The 23715-nt window shown below is 49.4% G+C and overlaps 2 protein-coding genes across 2 annotated transcripts in view; one reads left to right on the top strand and one right to left on the bottom strand.

Annotated features, from left to right (window-relative positions):
- Positions 1-8222, top strand: part of LOC309607757 (uncharacterized protein) — a 73019-nt gene extending 64797 nt beyond the window's left edge. The window contains exons 3-4 of the mRNA XM_082346653.1: positions 5905-8033; positions 8167-8222. Coding sequence (XP_082202779.1) covers positions 5905-6020 — 116 coding nt within the window. The 3' untranslated portion in view covers positions 6021-8033; positions 8167-8222. The remainder of the gene's footprint in view (positions 1-5904; positions 8034-8166) is intronic.
- Positions 8223-8266: 44 nt separating this feature from the next.
- Positions 8267-23715, bottom strand: part of LY86 (lymphocyte antigen 86) — a 54300-nt gene continuing 38851 nt past the window's right edge. The window contains exons 4-5 of the mRNA XM_082346651.1: positions 12144-12196; positions 8267-8670 (exon numbers count right to left, since the gene is read on the bottom strand). Coding sequence (XP_082202777.1) covers positions 8587-8670; positions 12144-12196 — 137 coding nt within the window. The 3' untranslated portion in view covers positions 8267-8586. The remainder of the gene's footprint in view (positions 8671-12143; positions 12197-23715) is intronic.

Raw genomic sequence — 23715 nt, forward strand, 5'->3', positions numbered from 1 at the left:
CCCTGAGTTTGGAGTTTCCTCTGTTATAAACCCCGCCACACATTTGCTTTGGGCACAAGGTAAATGGATAGGCTGTGGGGATTCGGGGTGTGCTCATCCAGGACATGGACAGACAGAGATCCTCACGCTCGTCATCAGGAGGGTGGTGAGGAAGGGACTCTTTTCACAGCAGGAAAAGAGCATCCCGTCTGTCATCAAGTAGACAGAGAAACAACAACACGGGGACGGCGCGGAGGTTACGAGGAGATCCAAGTGGACCCCCAGATGTCGGTGAGGAACAGAAGGGGCTGGGGTGGAAGCACGTGGTAAGGAAATGGATTCCCATCCTGGCGTGGCTCCGGGGGAGGGAAATCCTGCCCACCAGCAAAGCTGGAACGTCTTAGGTGTCAGTCTGTGGGTTCTTGTGAAGACATTCTAACGACGAGAACGGAATGAACTGTCACTGACTGGTCCCCCCACTTGCGAATCAGGGAATCTCTGCAGACTCTCCTCACATTCCACGCTGGTTATTTCTGGGCGTCTGTCAGCAGAAAAGCAGTTCTTTCCTCTCGCATTCTTGTCTCCCCTGGGTTTTTATCCCAGCTCTCGAAGCTGCAGGAAGGCAGAGCCATTGTGTGTTCCGGGGGCAGCGAGGCACCTGAGCTCAGGCTTGGCTCTCCCCTCCCTGCTTTGGGCTGGGTCTCCTAGGTTCGTGGAACAAGCCGTGCTGTGTTCTCCCCTCCTGCCCCTGTACCCCAGGGCCATGGGGGTCCTACAAAGTGCCACGGGTGCCCTGGTGGCTCTGAATCCCTGGTGAGTCAGCTACTGGCCCAGATTCCTGCTGTCGATTCTCTCTCCTTGAGGCTCCGACGCACGTCTGTGGGGCTGGGACGCCAGGCCCCCCTTCCTGTCCGCCTCTGTCCCCAGAAGCTTGCCCACAAGACGGAGCCAACATCACCACTTCCACCCCGAAACATCCAGAAGAGATGAAACGGTGTCTTTTGCTACAGGGAGGATTGGTTTCCCACCACAGCTGTGCTCATTTTTAATTTCTAATTTTTAGGGCTGTTTCTGCAAGGTCTGGGAACAAACTCTCTGAGTGGAACAGGTGCCCCTCGGCTCCCAGGGATGAACCTCAGTGGTTTGTTCCTGAGCCCAAGGTTCTGGAAGCCTGAATGTGGCTGTGAAATATTGATGTCAGAACACATAAAATAGTGAACAATGAGATCCAATTAAAAAATTGAACAAAAACCAAACAACTGTAGACAGATAGCCTTCAGGGTGTGAAAGTGAAGGGAAAAAACTCAACTCACACAAACGAATAGTCTGGTACCTTGGGAGGCAACAAAGGGAAGATCCGATACGATTAGGAAAAATTGTGGCCAGGGAGTGAGACAGGGGTGAAAAGCACCTTTCTCTTCTAAATGACTCCAGACATGACGTTTGTCCCCCAGGTTGGCAGAGGGGGTCATTACTAAGAATGGCAGACGTGGACTGGTAACCAATACAGGAGTTTATTCCTCCCGTTCTTTTTTTAAAAAAATCAAATATATTGACATATAACATTGTGAATGTTTAAGATGTACAAGGCATCACATTGATACATTTATATATTGTGATCTGATTGCTATCGAAGTGATATTTAGCGTTTCTATCACATCACATAACTATTCTTTCTCTTTGGTGGTTGGGATAATTTTCAGTAGAGGAGTTTCTATGTTAAGCTTTCAGTTTCTTCCATTTCATTACCAAAAATGAAGTGGGAAAAGGAAAAACATAAGGGAGGTATGAGGTCTGAATGTTTGCATCCGTCCAAAATTCTGCTGTTGAAACGACCCTCCGCGGTGATGGTGTTGCCTCCTGGGGGCTTTGGGAGGCGGTTAGGTCATGAGGGTGGATTCCCCGTGGGTGGGGTTACGGTGCTTACCAAAGAGGCCCCAGAGAGCTCCCGCCCCTTCAGCCACTGAGGGCACAGTGGGAAGACCATCTGTCTGGCCATCTGTCTATGAACCAGGGACCAGGAAGGGACCCTCACCAGACACTGAATCTGCCCACACCTAGGACTTGCAGCCTCCAGAGCTGTGAGAGGCGAGTTTCTGTTGTTCCTCAGCTCCCTGTTCCGTGATGTGTTTTTTTTTTTTAATTTTATTTATTTATTTGTTTATTTATTTTTGGCTGTGTTGGGTCTTCGTTTCTGCGCGAGGGCTTTCTCTAGTTGCGGCAAGCGGGGGCCACTCTTCATCGCGGTGCGCGGCCCTCTCACTATCGCGGCCTCTCTTGTTGCGGAGCACAGGCTCCAGACGCGCAGGCTCAGTAATTGTGGCTCACGGGCCCAGCTGCTCCGCGGCATGTGGGATCTTCCCAGACCAGGGCTCGAACCCGTGTCCCCTGCATTGGCAGGCAGATTCTCAACCACTGCGCCACCAGGGAAGCCCCCCGTGATGTGTTTGTTACAGCAGCAGAACGGACTAAGACAGGAGGAGAGACCACAAACACGTGATCCTGCTCTGGGGAAAGTCACGACTCGAGTGTTACCGCGTCTGGCTGGGGGAAGTAAACCTGGGAAGAAGCTGATGGACACTGAATGCCCAGCGGCTCTCGGCTCCCCCATCCCGAACTCCGGCTCCTGGTCCACGTAGAGGCTGCTGTGGCCCCGTGTGTGCCCCGATCTCCTCCCACCCTCAGAACGGCTGCTCCCTGCCCCTCCAATCTCTGCTCCCGCCGGCGGCCTTTGTTTGATTTCGATGCTGCCTCCTTGTCCAGATGCCCTTCTCAGGCTGGCATGCCCTCCCCTCCCCTCCCCTCCCCTCCCCTCCCCTCCCCTCCCCCTCCTTCCTTCATCCCTCCCCCTCCTTCCTTCATCTCTCCCCTCCCCTCCCCTCCCCTCCCCTCCCCCTCCTTCCTTCATCCCTCCCATCCCCATGGAACCCTGCACAGAGCCCTCATGCACCAGGTCAGCCCCCCACCTGTGGCCACCGGAGGGGACTCAGGCAACATGAGTCACGTGTGAAAAGGGGTGAAGAGGCCACGCTTGGTGAAGAGAATAACCTCTGTCCAGCGAGGGATGCTGAAGAGTTGCTCAGGAGGGTGACAGGGGGACTCCAGCAGGGCACGGGCTTGGATGAGATCTGGGTGCACAGTTGGCCTCAGTAAATACCTGCTGCGTGGTTGAGTTTCAGGGATCACAGCTAAGTATTAACAGAAAAGCCTGGGCTTGGGCGAAAGCATCTTTCATTATATACTTTATTTTGTCTGACACGGAGTTCCTTGCCCAATTATAGCAGAAACATAACGTGTCCCAGTCCCCGGGAATGAACCACCAGGGTTGACAGCTAGGCAAGCACAGCTGGGACTGCTCTTTTTTTCCTGTGCTCTCATCAGTGATTTAATCTAACACTTTTTTAGTCTACCTTTTGTCTTCAGCCTGTTTGCTGCTGGACTTGAAAGAATCTGCAAGCCTACAACACACAGTACTCCTTCTTATATAGCCTCCAGCCAAACAGCTAAGGTAGTGTCAGCTGGTGAAAGCTGGGATGGAGTCGGACAGATTTGAATCCCAGCTCCCTGAGCTCACGAGCCTGAAGAAGCAGGGGTCTGTCTGTTTCCCCACTTTACTAACCATGGCTTCCTCTTCTATAAGGCGGGTCATTGGTTTATCCCCCATGGGCTGTTATTGAGATTAAGTACTGAGATACAGGTAAAATACCTAGCACAATGCTGGCACATAGCAAATGCTCAAATAATTGTTAGCTTTTAAACAGTTGTTATTATTATTATTATTATTATTATTATTATTCTGCCTTCTCAGATGCTATTTTTCTATACTCACACATTTTAACCTTTTTAGTCTACCTCTATGTGGAAACCTTGCTGTATCCCTTTGACCATTTCAATAACATTCTCTGGCCCCTTCTCCAGTTTTTTTCCACTATTTCTGAGTAGAAGAAAAGAAGGGCAAACCAAATAATATGATACAGGCTTGCATGGCATGGATATTTTCTTTCTTTCCATCCTTGCTTGGGTTTCAGGGAATCCGTAAAAATATCAGCTGGAGGAAGAAATAACATTGATGCTTATATGCTTTTCCTCAGGAGTGAGGAGACCAAGATACTGGAGGAAAGAATTTGGTTTTGTCGCGCATTTTAAAGGAAAGCTGGGTTAGAGGAGAAAGAAAATTCAGGCTGGTACATTTGAAGGCAGCTGAAGGTTTCAGTTCCAATGGAACAACTGGAGTTATTTACACACTAGATGTAAAGTAGCTCTTTCCCAATTCCTCTGGAACCCCTGCTTGCCAGATAAAATGATCGGGAAACTAGACAGAAGAACTCGTCTGAGAAAGTTGACTGAGAAAATTGTAGCTGATTCAAATTTGAAATTGAACTGCTGGAATGATAAACTTTCCCTCCCTAACAAGTCCGGGTCAAAATCAGGATGTGGCCTTTTCCGTTCTCTTACTAGCTATTTTGGGTGATTTTTTTCTGAAGGCAGATGTAATTGTTAAATTTGCAGATTTTACATTTAGTTCTTCACATCCTGCATGTGTATCTTTTTTTTTTTTTTTTTTTTAAACAGGAAACAAGTTTAATTAAAAATTACACACATTTTCTTTCCTAGGCCTTTTTTTTTTTGGCCTGGTTATAAAGTTTCTGTTTCAGGGGAAACTTGTACCTTAATGTTTCCCTTGAATTCTTTTCAGAGTTCATGTAACTAAGTGAACATCCCAGGTCTACTTAAACCAGGTACGCTTAGAGGAAATCAAGGTGCCAAGGAACCATTTCAGGACTTAAAAAGGAATGTGGGCTTATGGGTGAGGTCAAGGCTCAAAGACAGTTTGCCCCGATGATGTCGGAGGGATTGAAGAGGGAAATTAGGAAACAGGGCTTCAGCTCCAAGGTGAATACCCACCTGCTATAGACTGAATGTTTGTGTCCCCCACCAAATTCATATGTTGAAATTCTTACCCCCAGTGTGATGGTATTGGTGGTGGGTCTTTGGGAGGTGATTAGGTGATTAGTGTCTTTATAAAAGGGACCGCAGAGAGCTTTTCCTCACCCCTCCCACCGCGTGAGGACACAGCAGGAAGACAGCTGTCTGTGATCCAGGAAGCGGCCCCTCACCAGACACTGAATTTGCTGGCAACTTGGTCTTGGTCTTTCCAGCATCCAGAAATAAATGAGAAAAATGTGAGAAATAAATGTCTGTTGTTTGCAAGCCGCCCAGCTTATGGTATTTTTATTATAGCATTCCAACAGACTAAGGCACCTCCTGAACAGAGTAATAACTCACATTCATTGAGTTACGTGCCTGGCACTGTTCTCTCGTTTAATTCTCAGGGTATTTCTGTAAGGCAGGTGTTATTATTGTTGACAGGTGCGGATGAGGAAACAGAGGCTTAGAGAATCTGAGGCACTCGCCCAGTTAACAGCTGAAAAGCCGGCCTAATTCTAGATGTACCCTCCACTCCTAGCATCTCCCCCTTTCCTCCCTTTACCCTTTCCAACCTCCCCAGTGTCCATGTAAGGAATGGTGTGGTTCCAGTGGGACTAATGCTAATCCAGCTCTGGTGGTGGGTCATGTGGTCTAGGCAAGCCAGTCAGCACGGGGCCAAAGTGATCGGCCAGGAGTGGTCATGTGACCCAAGCCATTGACATCAGGCTGAATGCAGGGCTTCGGGAGAAAGGTCTCTCTCCTTGGTACTTTGGACACGCGTGAAACTATTTGCCATTGCAGGAAAGACTGTCTGAGGGTGAAGCCAGTATTCATGGAGGCCAGAGGTGAAAGAACTTCAGAGAAATAGAGGTGAAGTGCTGATGACAGTGTGAACCTGTGCAGCAAACCATGGCTGATACTTGAACCAGGTGGGACTTGGCAGTCAGAGCTGAGCTGCGTGTGTAAGCAGACGGAGCTGGTCTCCTTTCTTTCCAGCCGAACGGAGGCAGGAGAAGATGGAGGAAGAGGAAGACGTGGAGATCACCTTCCTCCCCACAGATACATCAGAAATACATCTACACGTGGAACAGCTCCTACAGAACACCCACTGAACGCTGGCAGAAGACCTCAGACCTCCCAAAAGGCAAGAAACTCCCCACATACCTGGGTAGGGCAAAAGAAAAAAGAAACAACAGAGACAAAGCATAGGGACGGGCCCTGCGCCAGTGGGAGGGAGCAGCCGAACGTTCCGAGTGGGGCGACCACAGTGGCCAAATGGGTTTTCAGCTGTCTGCCTGGACCTTGCTTGGCAAAGCTTTCCTTGGGCACTGGCATTCCCTTAAAAAATACACACACACACACATACACAGAGATTCCCTTAAAATATAAGGAAGGGCTTACGGACACCAGAATGACTGGAGCTGGCTGATTTCCACGAGAGTTCTTTGGTTTGGAGGCATAGCATAATCTTGAATAAAACCGATTTTTTTTTTTCAGGGAAGTTTATTCAGGAGAAGTTTTTAGAATACTTGATGGTGATTTTGAAACAGTGGCAAATCATTTATGAGAAGATGAGAAGTAGTTAAGTTCTTTGGCAGGTCACCCCCCTCCCCACCCCACCCCAGGCACACGTGGGTGACCAGCTAAGAGGGCTTGCCCTGGGTTGCCCACCAGCCCCTTCACACCTCCCTCTTCCTGGGATGACAGTTCCAAACTTCGTCTTCGTTATTATGTTCTGCCGGAGTTATGATAATGATTCTGGCGTTTCTCCTACCAGGACTGTTTGTATTTTTTAATAGGAGAGTTATAAACAGCAAAAAGCTTTCTCAACTTGCAGGAGTGAAACTCAGTGAAATGTAAGGCCCACGCTAAGGACAGACATATTTTGGAGGCAGAGAAACACTTTTTTTCCCCCCTCAAATTACACCCTTTGTGCAACAGCTATGTGCTCCTGTGTACTCAGTCGAGGCTACCAGGGTCAGCCTGTGCAAGTGTGGAAATCTCTGTTTAACTAAACCTCTTTCTCCCTTCCTCTCTCCCTCTCTCCTCTCTTTCTCTCTCACTCTCTCTGTCTCTCTCTCTCTCTCTCACACACACACACACACACACACACACACACTCTCAATGAATTTTAAGAAGAGAGTGAAGAACAGGAAAGGGAACAGCTCGATCCGCTTCTTCCCTGTTCCCTGTCCCTGTCTATGGAAGGCTGTGACAGCTGTCCTGAGCCGTTGGAACATGTGAGTACTCGGAATCCACCCAGGGCCCTTAACTGGATGTAGGGATGTTTCTGGAAAGGGAGCGGGACATGTCTCACCGGAGGGGATGGAGAAGGCTCAGCAATCCAGTTTGCCGTCTGGGTACACAACAGTGTCCGCTGTGTGTGCTCAGAGGTTTGCCCCTGAGCCTGGCATGGCCACAGCAGGGCTTTTCTCTGGAGCATTTTGGGCGTAGGCGAGGACACTGCTATAATTTTCTCTCTCCACAACCCAGAAAACCTCAGATGCTGGTTTTAAGGTTTGGATTCACCAGGCATTTATGGCCTGCTATTCCGGGTAGTTCAACTATGTACAGACAGTAATTAATAGCAACAAACATTTTTAAACCATGCATTTCTTTTCTCTTTTACTCTCTAACGCAGTGGCACTTTTATCAACTGAGAAGATCAGCCCAGTCTGCCGACTTCGGCCCCTCTGCAGGAGCAAGAGGGCCAGATGTGGAGCCCAGGGATGCTGGAAGGAGAGAGGCGGGGGGAGCACGGGATGGGGAAGGGGAGGTGGAGCCCCCCCAGGGATTCTGCACATCTGGGGACAGGAGACAACAGGGACACCAAACGGCTCTGGCAACAGACAGGCAACCTCGTCATTTACAGGGGGCAGCAAAGGAGGTGTCTGTACATGCATGATGTGGCCCCTGGTGGACATGTGGCGTTTTGATATCCCAGGGGACCGCAGGCTCCACGAGGGCAGGGGCAGTGCCTGTTTTGCTCCCTGGAGTAGCCTAAGTGCTGAGTACGGGGCCCAGCATGTGAGTGACCGGCCGTGACTTGCTGAGTGGATTAACGAACACATTCACGAGGGCCATGGCGCGCTGGGGCCGGGACAGCCACGACTCAGGATAGTGAGGTTTGTTCAGGGGAGACTGCGATGTATTGCTTGTGAGGTTTCGTCAGCTTCTGGCCCCTCACGTCCAGGGCGTGGGGCTTCCCCGGGAGAAGGAACGGGGAAGTCATTGCCACCACTGTTCTGAATCTCTCAGCATCGCTGATGCCGTGGCAGCCCTTGGCTCTGTGTGCAGAGGAACTTACGTCAGAGCTGCAGGATTGTACCAAGATTCCTTAACAAACCACGAGGCACAATTGTGGTGCCGGTTTCTTTATTTTGGGTGACCAAGGAAGGGCCCCCAGCAGCTGAAACAAGGTGAGTGACGTCAGGTGAGCACTTAGGGAAGAGGGACGGACCCTCAAGACTGCTGGATGACCCCCGGGAGCTCCTGAGAAGCAGATGTTTCGGGGGCTTCGTTACATCCGCGGAGGCCGGGGACCGCTGGTCCTGGGGCTGAAATCAGCACCTGCGCCTCCGCAGAGGCTCGCTCTGTGGTCCGCCGGTCCTTCCTCACGGCAGGGTCAGTGTGAGGAGCCGCGGTTCCCACGGGCCAGCTGGCCGCGCTTCGAGGTGCTCACGAGCAAAGGATGGTGGCGTTGGCGCAGGCCACGGTGGAGCGGTCTTGGGTGTACAGTTCCAGCAGAACTTGGTACTCTCCCTGAAGGCATACGGGGAAAGCAGGAGGTGTGTGAGCCCAGAACCATCAACTTTCAGCGAGCGGCTGCCGAGCCCTTCCACGTGCAGCCTCCGCTCTACGCACCGGGGATAAAGTCTAACCACACAGGCCGTACCCACCCGCCGTGGTCCCCGGGCTCGCTGGGAGAGACAGGTGGTGCCCATGATGAATGGCTAAGCCCGAGGGGTCTCATGTTCCTGACGGAGCTCCCATGGGGGTGCTGGGCTGGCCAGGGGTTGCTGGGGTGGCGTGTGCTGGTTTGCAGTTTTAGGGAGGGTGGTGGTCGAGGCAGGTCCCCTGAGGAGGTGACGCTGGGGTGAGGACCTGAAGGTGGTACGGAAGCGCGCCATGCCGACTGCGGGCAGTGAGGGGCCGAGGGGCTCCGGGGGAGAGGCCCACAGGAGGAGAGGGGAAGAGGCTGGGGATGGCTTCCTTCTGTCCTGTGGCCTGTCCCGATGTGCCTGTCAGCGGGATCCCTCTGGCTGCCGCGTGGAAAAGAGCCAGGGATGCAGGTAGGAAGCAGTAAGACGGGGTAGGAGGTGGCAGAGGTTTGGAGCAGGTGGTGGAGATGGGGAGAGGGGCGGGATTCTGGGTGGATTCAGAAAGAAGAGCCGATAGGATTGGCTGAGGAAACCCACGTGGATGGGAAAGAGAGGGGGTCAGGGGTGACCCCGAGGACTCTGGCCTGAGCAACAGGAGGGATAAAGTGTCGTCTCCCGAGAAGAGGGAGGCAGCTGGGGGAGCAAAATCCAACGGCATGAAACCCAAACGCTCCGCTAGAGAAAGTATTTCTGCCTTTTAGGGTTCCTCTCCGGCGACAGCGCACCGCAGGGGACCCGCTCTGTGGTCGGGGAATGCCAGCCAAGCCGCGCGCGGAGCTGCAGAAGGAACCCAGGCCTGAGCCACGTCGGCCGTGCTCGTGGCTGAAGCTCCACCCGGCCCCGCGAGCCACGTGGTAGGGCCACATCTGCAGACTCTCTGTCCTGAGAAGAAAAGCTCAGGAAACTCTGGCACATCTTTGAAGAGCCTGTCACCCGAGGATGGGAAGACATTTAATCTGTATAAGCCGGAGGGAAGGAACAGATCAGACCACTGGATAGATGTTGCGTGAAAGGTCTTGGGCTAGGAGAGAGGAGCTTTCTAGCAATTAGCAGAGGCCCAGGGGTGAGTGGGTTCCCCAGCACCGATGGTGTCTCAGGCGTGAGGGCTGCTGAGGGTGACCTCGGGCACCCTTCACCTTGAAGAGTCTCTGACAGTCTAGGCTCCCTGCGTCTGCTCAGATATCAGCAGCTGTGATTTCAGAAGCAGTGTTAGGAGTTTAAATCAGAGCGTAAAAGTTAGAGAATTAGTTCTGAGTAGAGACCAGCTCACATTTGCGTCTCACATTTGCACATTTGACGCACAGAGAGCAGGGGCCTTTCTGCTGTTGGAAGAGCACTGGATTGGTCAGGTGGGAGTTTGTAGTTGCACCCTTTGCACTTACACAGTTCAGGCCCTACCTGCCAGTTGGCATCCAAGTTGGAAGCCCAAAGGGCCTCTAAATTCTAAGTCAGAAAGCGGCAGCCGTAGACAGATGCACGCTGCAGGCAGCACTTCAATCAGGGCCAAGGGGCTGCTTGTGTTAAAAAGAAAATAATACCAAGACACTGAAGACTGGCTGCTGAGTGGAAAAGTTTTCGGCCAAGCGGGGGTAGAATTAGCACAAAGCCCATCTCTGGGGGATTTGGCGGGAAGAGGCGGGATCTGGGGCAGGTCTTTTAAAACCAAACGTCTTCACACCATTTCTGTCCCATATTAGGAAGCAAAGTCTCTGAGCCTTGCAGGCTGGCTGTCAGCCAGGGGCGCCGGGGCTGGCCGGGCTGGTCTTGGGCCAGCGTGGGAGCTCAAGTTGGGGATTAAGGCCTCCAGCTGCCTCTGCTGCATACGTGACAGATCACATGTGTCCGCTCTGCTTCTGTCCCCTGTCAGGCCTGGCTGGGGCGGGGTCAGGGCTGGCCAGGTTTCTGCTCCCCAGGTCCAAGTCCCAGAAGGGGAAGAGGTAGGAGGGCTGGGCAGAGAACATCTGTGGATGCTTGAACAAGGAGGCCAGGGGCCAGGTGACCTGGCCTTGTCTTAGTCTCACGTCGGGCAATGCCCCGAGGAGCACCGTTTGTTGTTGAAGGACGCAGGTAATGCACTCACTCACGCATCCCAGGTGGTTGCAATAAAGCTTTTTACATCTCTGCTACCTTTTCTTTCAAAGTGATCCTGCGACTTTAAGTTCTTTCGCCTCTATTTCACAGCAATTGCTAAGAGTAACTGTTTTTTTTTTAAAAGTTAATAATGCAAGACAAAAGTTAATTGTTTGCAAATTTTAAGTCAGTCTCCAGTGGAGGTGTGGGGAGGGTCCAAAGGAAAATGGGGGAAGAAAAAGAATTCAAATGGCAAAGGTTTAAGGCAAAAACTATGTGAGAGAAATTGTCTCACATCCTAGAAGGGAAGAGAGTTTGCGCAACTCTCATACTACGCTGAAAAGCCTGAGGAGAAAACTCTGGAAGGCTGGACACTTCCCAGCTGCCAGAGCAATACTAGTGAAAGTCCAACATAGTCTGGAGACCTGATGGCTTGAAACTGAGGAACCCAGAGGCTGGGACAGAAAGGAAACATACAGGGAAATGAAACGAGTTCGAGAGATTCTTTATGGAGAAGGAGATTCTTTTCTAGAGTCGTATCAGGTTTCGGAAGATGCAAAGGATGAAGTTGAAGACCAAAAAATGAAAATGATTACATTTTTGTGATTCTTTTGATGTTTTTCCGAAGGACGCTCTCAGGAGTGGTGTGTGGAGAATGGTTCGCTATGTCAGAGCTGCTGGAGTGCAGCTGTTTCATAAAGTCCCAGTATATTGAATGAAAAGGAATTAGAGGAAATATCTACTCGTAGCTGTGAAACTCACTAGTGAATGTGCAGGACGTGGTCATTCTATTTACTGGGTGGTAGCTCGTGAATACTGTGCGAGAACGGTAACTGGGGAGCTTTACGCTTTCCGGGCTGTGTGTTTCTTACTTTCTCTGAATGACCAGCCCGTCTGTGGTTGCCGCCCTTGCCTCAACAGCTCCAGCCATGTGGAGGCCCCCCAGACACGGCCAACCTGCTGGACAGGGCCCCAGGCTCCTTCCCCATGGGAGCTGTCTACATAGGGGCTGCCCCACAGGACAAAAGTGTTAAATACCAAAATGCCAAAACCTGTGCGTCAAGCATTAGTAAGTGCCCACGATGAGGTAGCCGCTTCACTGAGAAAGGGTTTTCTTCGTGATGGGCCACACAAAAGCTTTAAGTTTTTAGTTTAATTCCCTCCACCTCCTCCTCTGCTCTCCTCTCCCTGCCCCTTCCTCCTCCTTCTCTGCGTCTCCTTCTTTGAGAAACTGCTAGATACAATAATTAAGGAACAAAACAAAACAGAAAACCAAAACCTTACCTCAGGAATTTCAAATCCAGGATTATTGATAGGGCCGGCATAATAAATCTGCTCTGGAGAAACAGACAAAACACACGTAAGGTCATTCAATCATTGGAAACAAAAACGATTTGCTCTATTATCTGTGCTTACTGTGCTCTGGGGATCCATTGATGAAGACAAAGGTCTCTGTCCAAACGTTGTTTATATTCTAATGAGGAGGCTGAGGGTACATAAATCACTAAACGAGATAGCATCCAGACTGTAAAAAGTGCGAGAAGGAGACACGCAGGTCATGGGAGGGAGGCAGATGGAGTGATGGTTAGGAGGCCAGGCTGGCCCTGGGACGCTCAAGGTTAAATCCTAAGACAACTTCTGATAACTGATTGACCTTGGATAGTTCTGATCTCTTTGGGCTGTTTCCTCGTTTTTAAGATGTGTATAATAATGACAATAACAGAGCTGTGAGGAATGAAGAGAGTTAATCAACATAAAGCACTGATAACAATGTCTGGAAAGCACTCAATAAATATTTGCTAAAGTTACAAACTGGGAGATGCCATGTTTTGAGAAGGTGGCTGGTCCGGGAAGGCATCTCTAAGGAGACGGTAGATGCATGATACGATCTCCCTGAGGGAGGAGAATGAGGCAATTATTATTATTATTATTTAAAATTTTTATTTTCTATTGGAGTATAGTTGATTAACAATGTTGTGTTAGTTTCAGGTGTACAGCAAAGTGATTCAGTTATACATATACACGTATCTATTCTTTTTCAAATTCTTTTCCCATTTAGGTTATTACAGAACATTGAGCCGAGTTCCCTGAGGTATACAGTAGGTCCTTGTTGATTATCTATTTTAAATATAGCAGTTATTTAAAGAGCTGGGGGAAGAGCACTGCAGCGCCGCAGAATAAGGACAGAGGCCCTGATATGGAAAAGAGTTTGAGAATGTGGAAGGATGGAAGGCAGATGGATTTACCAAAGCAGAGTGAACACAAGGGTCCATGTTGAGAAGAGATTGGAAAGACTGAGGGGAGACAGATGTTCCAGGACCTTGAGGGCACAGAAAGGAGCCAGGTGGCAAAAAGTCAAGGGAAGATACCTAATCTATGCTTTGAAGAGATCATTCCGCTGTGTGGAGAGGCCTAGAGTGGAGGATGTTTAGTGGCTGAGGAGAGCGATGGGTTGGTGAAGCGTGGTGGTAGGGGCGAGATGGAGAAAACTAATGGAATCAGGATGGTATCGGGAGGGTTTAGGACTGAGCATCTGGGTAGATGGGGTACCATTCATTGAGATGGGGGAGGCTCGAAAAGAAGGAGTGAGTGTGTGTGTGTGTTTGTGCGTGTTAACTAAAGAGCCCTATTTCTGGGAGGTGGTTGTTAAGGGTCCTTGAAAGCAGTTGGTCACATGAATCTGGAATTTGGGGGAAGAGGTCAGGGATAGAGCTAGGACCTATTGGAGTCAGGATGAGAATGAGACCTCCCCTAGGAAGATAGAATTAACAGGCAGGGAAGGGGGAAGGGCCAGGACCACTCCTGGGTCCCTCCAACATTCAGGAGTTAGGGAGAAGAGGGGAGAACAGCCAAGGAGACTAAGAAGGAATGACCAGGGAGTGGAGGGTAACCAGGGAGTGGGCGGGGGGTGGGCAGAGAAGTCAGGAGATGGATGGTTTTCAAAAAGGAGGGTACAGTCAACCATGTTGAATGCAGCTGGGAGGTTATGTAAGGTAAGGACAGGAATGTGCAGTGAACTTGGCAACATGGAGGTCATTTGGTGACCTTGACAAGAACACTGGAGAAGTGAGAACAAACGCCCAAATGGGGTGAATTGAAGACTGATACGGAGGTGAGAGAAGCAGAAAAAATGAATGAAAACTGGAGGAGGGTGTGGGTTAAGAAGGTTGTTTCTCTAAGATGGAGACACTGCACCATATTTGTAGTTTGAAGTTAATGATCTTGAGAGAGATTGAAGATGCAGAAGAGAGGAAATAATGGAAAGGATGAGTGTTTAAGAAGGTGGGAGGGGAAGGATTTGCCTCTGAGAGGAGCACAAGAATTCCTCCCATATTTATAGGAGAGAAAACAGAGCAGAACAGGTTCAGACGTAGGCAGATTTGTAGATTGGCCAGTGGACCAATGGCAGGCTCCTGTCTGATTACTTCTGTTTCTTACTGAAGGTCATGGGCAAAGAGGTGGAGGAAAGTGGGCGGTGCAGGCTGTGGTACACTGAGGAGCAAGAAGCTGGTTTCTAAGAGTCCTCGTGGACAGTGGGGAAGAAACTTACTTGAAAAACAGTAGGACTGCTAGGTAGTGTTGCATTTGTTTGTTTGTTTGTTTGTTGTTTTTTGGGGTTTTTTTTTTGAGATTTGTGGCATAAATTTCAAGAGACTGCAGTCAGCCCAGATGCGTATTTTCTCAGCAACATTCAGTAGCTCTGATCAAGGGTAGAGGGGGTAGATGGTTGGGTTGGGGTCTTCCTGGACAAATGTAAGGAGAGGAAGGCAAGGCTGTTGGGAAGAGATGCAGGAAAGTTGATGATAACAGACCATGGAATCTGAGGAGGGTAAGGGAGACAATGAAGGCGGGAGGGGTTGATCGATAGTATAATCTGTGGCGGAGTCGACTGAATGGAGTTTCCATCACTGCAATCCACGACCTGGAGTACGTGAGCTGGAGGACTTGATGAAGCCACAGGGAGGACAGCTTGACGGCGAGATTTCAGAAATGGCGCCCTTGCTGCAGTGACCACGTGCAGGGCTCACATGGGAGAGAGTGCTGAGGCGGAAAGGGGTGCGTGGGTGTTGGAGGTGAGTGGGTTCAGGGGCTGAGACATCATGGTGCTGGGTGGGTTCGTGTCAGTGTTGAATACTGAAACCTCAGATGGTGGCCGTCTCCTCTGTGATCCCCCAGCACCGTGCACTTAGCATACGACGAGCAGAGTGGCACAGACTCTGGGGCCAGACTATCCGGGCTGGGCTTGAATCTTGACTCTTTTTCTTGCCAAGTAAACGGATTACCTAACATCTCTGTGCCTCAGTTTCCTTATCAGGAAATGGGGTGATAATAATATCCACCCCATATGTTGTGCACATTTAACACACGTAAGACTCTTGTAACAGAGTTTGAAGAGGGACGGGCACGTGGTAAACACTCAGCTAGGACTTGCCTAGTTCATCCGCCAACCCACACTACCGGCGTCCATTTAAAAGAGGCCAGGCGCTATGCTAGGTGCTGATACCACAGTAGACAAGAATATTATGTGAACCATCTGAATCACTGAGCACCCAGAACAGTACTCATTTGTTTACAGGGCTGTTTCCTTCTCTGGTCAGGGCCTCTGTGTCTCCTGGTTTACACAGCTCCCTGTACACTGCGCAGAGCCTAACACACGGCTGGGGTGCAATATATGGTTAACGAATGAGGCCATCAAATGAGCAGACCCAGAGCCAGGATGCGGTTTGCCCACCAACTTCATTCTTGCTCCTGCTATTGTAATCCTCCTCCTGTTGGAAGGGTCCAGGCCTGGCACGTGCTGACAGAGAAGACAGGATTAGGGAAGGAGCCACTCAGAGCAGCCAATGTGGTGATGAGGGTGGAGGGATGGTGGGGGAGGATGCAGGAGAACAAACGCTTATCGGTTTATTGATGGCGTTGGGTACCGGGCTCTTTAATGGCACGGTGAATTCCTGCTTCACTCAGCACCTGATGCTTAACAGCTGCTCAGTGAGTATTTGCAGACAGACCAAACTCTCCCCAACTAAGGGACAGGGGCAAGGGCAGCGTGGCTGGTGCCAGAGCAGCTGCCCACGTGGAACCATATCAGGGGCATGAGGGCAACCCGAGACCTGAACTTCTACCAGAAGACCCGTGCTTAGCACAGCCTTTGGCTTCTGTTCAATGCCCATGTCCTACCCTTCCTTCCCATGGCCACTTCCTGGTACCTTGCAGGGTGACACGCAAACCTGGTGGGTGGGAAGACATTCCTATTTCATTGCTCTAAATGTACTGATCCATTCGTTGTTAAAAGGAAACATATTTGGTTGTGGATATAAGCAAGAGGTTTATTGGAAACTGCTGCTCTGTATGATGTGGTATTAGAAATAGAAATGTTGAGGTCCTGAATCATGTCCTCAGGAATCTTCCAGTGCGACTGGGGAAGAGACAATGACTAGCTATAGAGTTAACTGTGTGAGGAGTGAGGAGCGGGTGTGGGCGGTGAACCTAAGAGAGCGGAGAGCTCAGAGGGGCTGCCGGGTCTCATCCGTAGGGCTCGAGGGTCTACAGCCCCAGGGCATACCGTTCACGTTAGGATCCATGCTGCCCCTGGGGTTGTGCAGCACAGGGGCCCAGCTGCCAGTACGTGGTTCCTTTTTAGGACGTTATCTATTATCTCCTCCCTAGTGGACACGCTGACCCAAGTCAGGACAATCTGAGCAGAGGGTCAAAGAGACTCGGGACCCATGTGCTTTGGCAAGAGATGCTTTGCTTCATTTCAATCTAGAGCTGTCCATTTGCAGCCTTCTCGCCGATTCTGTGACTCTTAGGTGGCCTTTCAAGAAAATCCCTTTGCTTTTGTTGGTTGGACTAGGATTTCCCTGTCTGCAGCTCAGGGACCATGGTTGCTAGGGGCATGAACCAGCTAAGATCCCTCCCGCTGGCCCTCGGAGAATGGGACACAGCTGACTCCGGAGCAGGGTCCCAGGACGGGAGTGAGTGTGCCCGTCCGTGTCAGGTCTGGTTGGATTCCCTCGGACACGTCTTGTACCCACTTCATACTTCTATTTAGTGTTCTAAGGTGACACAACGCAAACTGCTTGACCCTGGAGGCTGACAGAACGGGTTCAGGGCCCAGCTCTCCTGCTCACTAAGTGTTGATGGATGATTTGCTTAACTCTCCTGCGACTCAGCTTCTGCACTTGCAAAATAGAAATAGGAACCCCTCACCTGCAGGGCACTGAGAGGCCTAGGAGCTTGTGTGTCAGCTCACGGAGAAGATTGGGGTCCCCAGTAAGGGTAGAGACAGCAGTTGTTCGTTGTACAATTATTCACTGGATGTGAAGGAGAGTGAGGTGTGACGGCTCGCGTAGGGGACGCTGAGAAACACACCAAGGCTGGGTTTGGGAATCTTCTTCCTGAGCCCATGTGCACAACTGCTAAGTGCTGCTGGTGTCTTTTTTTTTTTATTTTTTAAACTTCTGTTTTAAAAAATAGATGCGTGCTGCTCTTGGAAGAACACCAGTCGCATGCTATCTAGCATTTTGTTTTGCTCATTTAATGCTCCAAGATTTGCTAATTTGTGCTTCACTATTAAGGTCCTTTACTGGGGTGAGAAAGTGTCATGAACTAGATCTTCTTCACTTTACAGTTTCAACTGGAGCTTTTCTGGGGACCCACGAAGTTCCTGAGAGTTGCTGCAAGTAACTCATGAAACTATCTTTTTTTTTAACCTGATGAAACAACACCTAAAATTAAATTCTCGCTCCTTCCTTTTTCAGATCATCTCTGATTCTGGGATTCCTTTAATTAACGTCCTCACACTCCAATACAATAAAAAGAGCCCCAGTATATCTGTACCCACTTCTTCCTTCCCTTCTTTTGGAATCTTGATCAGTTTTTAATGTGCAGTGAATTAAAGAACTTCACCCTTCTGCTTCTGAATACTTGAAGTCATTTCTGCCAATCAGCTTTTCTGGGGACCCAGATCTTTGTGTGGTTGGCACACAGTGTCTTTTTAGAGAGGAAATGGATATTAAAATGCGGAAATTAAAGGTCCCAAAGAGTGTGGATCAGACTGATCTGAGGCTGGGAGCTGCTCAGTAACCAGGGCAGATCCTGGCCTGGAAGGAAGTGCTTGTTGATTGTGTGGATTCCGTTAGATGGAATCTCACCATTTCCCAGCCCTTGCTAGTATCTTATGGGAATTCCCTCCGGTCTTTCAAACTTATTATAAAAATGTCATCAATATTTAAGCATCATTAAGGTCCTTAACAGTGTCAAAATACTTAGGGCTACAATTTATCAAAAATGGGCCAATTAGTATATTCAGAGCAAAGATTTTTTTACATGGATCCTTTATTCATTGACTCCCGTTTGGCCCCCAGGGACTGGGGGGCACTGTTGAGCCAGGAGGACACACCCCACATCCTGCCGTGCAGTGAGTGGGTGGCGTCATGGGGTCTAGGAAGCGTGAACAAGGGCTGCTGTGGGCAGTGGTCCCAGCGTGAAGAGGGAGGTTCCAGGCGGACCAAGAGCCTCGTCTCTGGAGTGAGAGGGAGTGAGCGCTTTACTCCGAGTCAACTCTACACTTGTCCTTCCTCTCTGCCTTCGGGCATTTCCTTAAAGGCACCAGATGCGGCCACTTGTGAACCACATCTTCAGCTGCCGAGCTCTGACCAGCCCCGCTTCCTTCGGTCTCCGACCCCAGAGGGTGTGTCAGCATCTCTGGTCCCCCGGGGCAGTGCTGAGCTAGTTGCTGGGTAGGGCCCTCATTTAAATTAATAAAGAACCTGCCTGGGGTGGGGACACAGAGGAGTGTTCACTGCCTCTGGGGCGGCTGCGGCTGTCGATTGAACCCCCGTGAGGCCCCAAAGCCTTGAGGTTCCATCAAGGTTTCAGTGGATTCCGGGCAGGTGTGGGCAGGTAGCCCCAGGCTAAGTCCAGACCCAGATCGGATTTTTTTATTGTATATTTTTGGTGTGTCCTGATTGGTCAGCTTCTCTGTCTCCTGGGCCATGTAGCCTGTTACCCTCTAGAGCCTCGGCAGGTCCCGCCCGAGGGGAGGTCAGAGGAGGACTTCCAGGCTGTGAGCATGCCTGCACCATCTCAAGAGTGATCCTGCAGCTACACCGGTACAGTAGAGCAGGCGGGGCCCCGGGGGACGTGAGTGGGAGCGGAGACTCGCGGTGTCCCGGGCCGCGTCCCTTAGCCCGCTGTGGAGTCACGGCGGCTCTGGTGACAGCCACTATGCTCTCCGGCATCCTCCCAGGTCAAGGGCTTCCCACTTTCCTGCTGCTCGGCAGCCCATGGCGGGCGACCGTGCCCCCCGGAGGACGCCCTCAACCAGGGAGGATTGGAATCCAGGGATAAATGCCCGCAGCCTCCTGACCTTCAGAGGGATGATTCTGAGACACACATCTCGGTCCCCCAAGGGTCCAGCGGGCCGACCCTACACCACGCTGGTAATCAGGTCCCTGACACATCGCTCCCTGGCTTTTCCTCCCGCCCCGAGTCCCTCTCACTCCTCTCTCACCCTGCTTCCTGACATCACTATCCAATAAACTACCCCCTGAGTCCTTGTCTCTGGCTTTGCTGTGGGCGGGGGCGGGACCCCAAACTGAGACGCTTCCTGGCAGAAGGTACGCTTTTCCCAGTTTGTGTGAAGGCCATGTAGGAGCTAGAGGTGGTCCTGGAAACCTGGCTGCCAATATATTTAGACCTGTTTCTGGTGATGGCGCCACGCAGCCTAGAATGTAAATCTGAAGCCCCTGGAACCTGTTCTCTGACTTTGGCCCCAAAGAACAGGAAGGAGGATGGATGCCCCAGATCGTCCCTGCGACGGCTCCAGCGTCACCCTTCCAGCGAGCGCAGGGCGAAGAGAGGGGGACAAGGAGGTGACCACCGCAGCTGTGCCCGGAGGAGGGTGAGCGGGGTGTGGGCGCGGCTGGGAGGGAGCCAGCAAGTCTGAGGGGAGAGGGAGCAGAGAAAGGAGGGGAGAGGCGCACGGCCAGCCTCTCGGGCTTTTACCCCTTCATTCAGCTGGATGGACTTGTACTGTCACTGAGCAGTGCACCCAGTGGTGCAGCCTGTAATGTACAAAGTAAACTTTAAAAGCCTGGAGTTGAAAGCTTTGGGATTCCTTGGCATGTCAGATGACCCTTTCGTTGGGAGGATCATTTCTGCTGCTACTGGGGGCTCAGTGGTTAGAACATAATCAGTTTCATCCCCAGCATATCACGAGATTGTTGACCCCTTTGACTGCGTGGAGGGTCAGCGTGTTCCAGGAATCGTAGCTTGTCCTTGTCAGAATCACAGTGGTACTTTGGAGCTCATGACTATCGAATCAGAGTTTGGGCTCCTACACGAGTCATCTTAGCTTTGCCCATGCTGACCACTTTGATTTCTTTCCCTGTCCATTCAAACAGGCTTGTGAGATCTTCTGTATGACCTTTTACTAGTGGAGAAACCTACTGTTATTTATATTTGGAGACATTCACTGTGCACTTGCAATGGATCATTTATAAGACTCTAAAATGAGCATCCTTCCAGGGCTTACTCACTCATGGTCCTGCTATCCCACCTCTCCAGCCATTCGGAGACGTGCTTGTTACCCTGCTCTTTTTACCCTGATACCACGCTGGCCTCTTCTCAGTGACAAACTCCTATAAGGACTTGTCCATCTTACTCCCTTTAGAGAAATGTTCCCACATATGGGTCTCATCACTGACTTCTAGCCAAATAGTTTCTCCTCTGGGCAGGTGACATGGCAGGTGGGAGCTTTATGGGGTCTGGCAAAGGGCGACAAGAACAGCCCAATAAGGCAAACCTTTTCTGAGCAAGTGATAGGATCCCCTAACCGAGAAACCCGTGTCTTGCCCCAGCTACATGAGCAGCTGTATGATCTGTGAAGTTCTCAGAAGTGTCACTTCTAGGAGGATATTTTTCATTGAAAACATACAGAGTATGAGTTTTCCTTGGATTATGCACAATTATTTGGCCTCTTCACATGGTCATGGTATGCAGAGGTCAGACAAGCTGTACTGGTTTTCCATTTGGAGATTGTACAGGCTATTAATGCCCTCCCCCCGCCCCACCAAAGATGTCCATGTGCTAATTCCCAGCACCTGTAAATACTACCTTACAAGGCAAAAGGGACTTTGCTGTTGCAATCATGTTAAGGATTTTGAGATGGGAGATTATCCTGGATTATCTGGGTGAGTCCAGTGCAACCATAAGGGTCTCATAAGAGGGAGGAGATCAGAGGGAGAGCGTGATGTGAGGATGAAGCAGAGAGGAGTGATGAGGCTACGAGCCAAGGAATGCCAGCTGCTTCTAGAAACTAAAAACGTCAAGGAAATGGATTTTCCCCCGAAGCTGTCAGAAGGAACACAGTTGTGCTGACCCTGATTTCAGACTTCTGATGTCTAGAACTGTAAAAGAATACATTTGTGTTCCAAGTTACTGAGGTCGTGGTGATTTGTCACAGCAGCAGTAGGAAACTAGTACACTGATCTTGGACTCAGAGAGGGGCCAAGAATGGTGGCTTGTTTGGATTTGGGGTCCCAACAAAGGGCCCTTTGGAACCATGACACCAGCATAATCTAGGATTTCAGCAAAAGAGAAGGTACCCGGGCCTATGGCTGGACTAGAGAGTGAAACTTCTAGCATAAATTCATACAGCTGAACTCAGGACAGATGGTTAAAAAAATTTAGAGCCATATAGAAACTACCAGGTCAGTGATGTTCAATATAACATTCTGCAAAGATGCAACTGTTCTATATCTGCAGTATTAAATATGGCAGCCCTATCCACATGTGGCCATTAAGAGCTTGAAATGTGGTTAGCATGGCTGAATTTTTAACTTAATTTAAATGTAAATGATTTAAATAGCCATCTGTGACTAGTGGCTACCATACTGGACAGTGCAGTTTTAGGTCAGCACTGTCTAATAGAAATATAATGTGAGCCACATTTGTCATTTGTATTTGAAAAAAAGGAAACAGAAACAAGTGAAATTAATTTAATAATTCATGTATATTAACCTGAATATTAAAAATATTATAATCTCAATATACAACCAATATAAAAGTATTGATGAGATATTTTAAATCCTTTTTTCATACTATTTTTTTTACAAAGTCTTCAAAATCTGGTGTATACTCTACACTTAGAGCACATCTCACTTTGGATGGGCCACATTTCTGATGCTCAAGAGCCACATGAGACTAGTGGCTACTGTACTGGACAGGGCTGATGATTAAGTCACGGATGGCCCAGGAGGTGAAATGATTTTCTCCAACTTCATTCCTCCTACAAGGGCTTTTTGTCTTTGCTGCCCAGGTTTCCTCTGTGAGATCTGTAACATCTGGCAGTAAGAAGGGAAGGGGGATTTAAATTTTTTTCCCTACCAAGCTATTTTTGGATTTCTGTGGATAAGCATTTACTATAACTCTCAAAATACAAATTGTGCATCAATGGGCTGATTAGAGTCCCAGAAATGGAAATGAAGAAGATGGTGGTGGGAGGAAAGAGAAGAGAAGATATTGAGTTGATCTTCAGACACCTGTGGCGGCCACAGGAAAGAGCAGTGTGACAGTAAATGATGAAATAGACATCACAGAGTGTGGCCTTCCTCAGACAGGGGGTCTCAGAGCTCTCACGCTCTTTGTTACCAGCCACCCATGGGGTCGGAGTTTTGGAGTGATACAGCGGAGCTGGGAGTTGGCCTTCTCAACTAGCTTCTTAAATGTTTATTACACAGAAGTGTAAGTCACTGAATCAGATTTATGAAATTCCACAACAGGCCGAGAATTTGTAAAGGATCCCGTATTGTCTTAGAGAATTAAAAATTCTTTGGTCCTTGGTCATCATTAGCCTCAATATTCTGGGCTCAACAAAAATAAAGAATTGATGGATTTCAAAGGACAAGTTCAACACATTCTTGGCTCATTTACAAAAAGGCTTGAATTTGAAGATGGAGGGAAAGCTCCCAGGGCTACAGGATTCCTTAACAGGCAATATGTTTTCTTTCTTTTTTCTCACTTTCTTTCTTTCTTTCCTCCTTTCTTTCTTCCTTTCTTTCTTTCTTTCTTCTTTCTTTCTTTCTTTCTTTCTTTCTTTCTTTCTTTCTTTCTTTCTTTCTTTCTTTCTTCCTTCCTTCCTTCCTTTCTTTTTCTTTCTTCTCTCAGTAAAAAAAGTCCTTTTTTTTTTTTACTTGGTCATTGCTGGTACCCTCCCTAGGGTGACCATTGTTTCTATTGTTTTGTTTTTGGCAGTTCAAGGGTGGGCATTTTCTGCCAATGCAATAATAAACCACTGTTTTTGTTGATTCTCCATGAATTTGCAGCAGCAACTGCTGCCTGGTCATAACAAGCAGGAAATCCACAGCTACCTGAAGTATGCAGACAAAGAATAAAACATGAAGAGAAGAAAGGCTGAAGGCTAAATTGCTGGTGCTTCAAATTTCCAATTCCATGAGAAATGCAGACAGGACTCTCTCCCCAGAGGCGAAAGGGGGCTGCGTAGGCTCTGCTTTGTCAGCTACCAGAGAATACACAGCTTGGACCAAAGTCAGGCTCCTGCTACCTCTGAGGAAAAAGGTCCTAAACTTCTAAGCCTCCAAGTCTCTGCTGACTCTCCAGGCCTTGTTAAAATGCAGACTTCCACTCTGAGAATGATGACTTCAGGGCCTCAGAGCCCTTGCTTGAGAAATCCCTCATCAGCTGCAGGAAGTCGCTGCCATTTATCACATACTGAGTGCGTCCTGTATGCCAGACTCTATTCTAAGGGCTTTGTATATATTGTCCAATTTTATCCTCACAACAATCCCGTGAAGTCACTTGTACCTCCTTGTCGTCAGATGCAGAAACCAAG

This window comes from Balaenoptera borealis, assembly GCF_965194805.1.
Source record: "Balaenoptera borealis genome assembly, chromosome: 12".
Taxonomy (NCBI): Eukaryota; Metazoa; Chordata; class Mammalia; order Artiodactyla; family Balaenopteridae; genus Balaenoptera; species Balaenoptera borealis.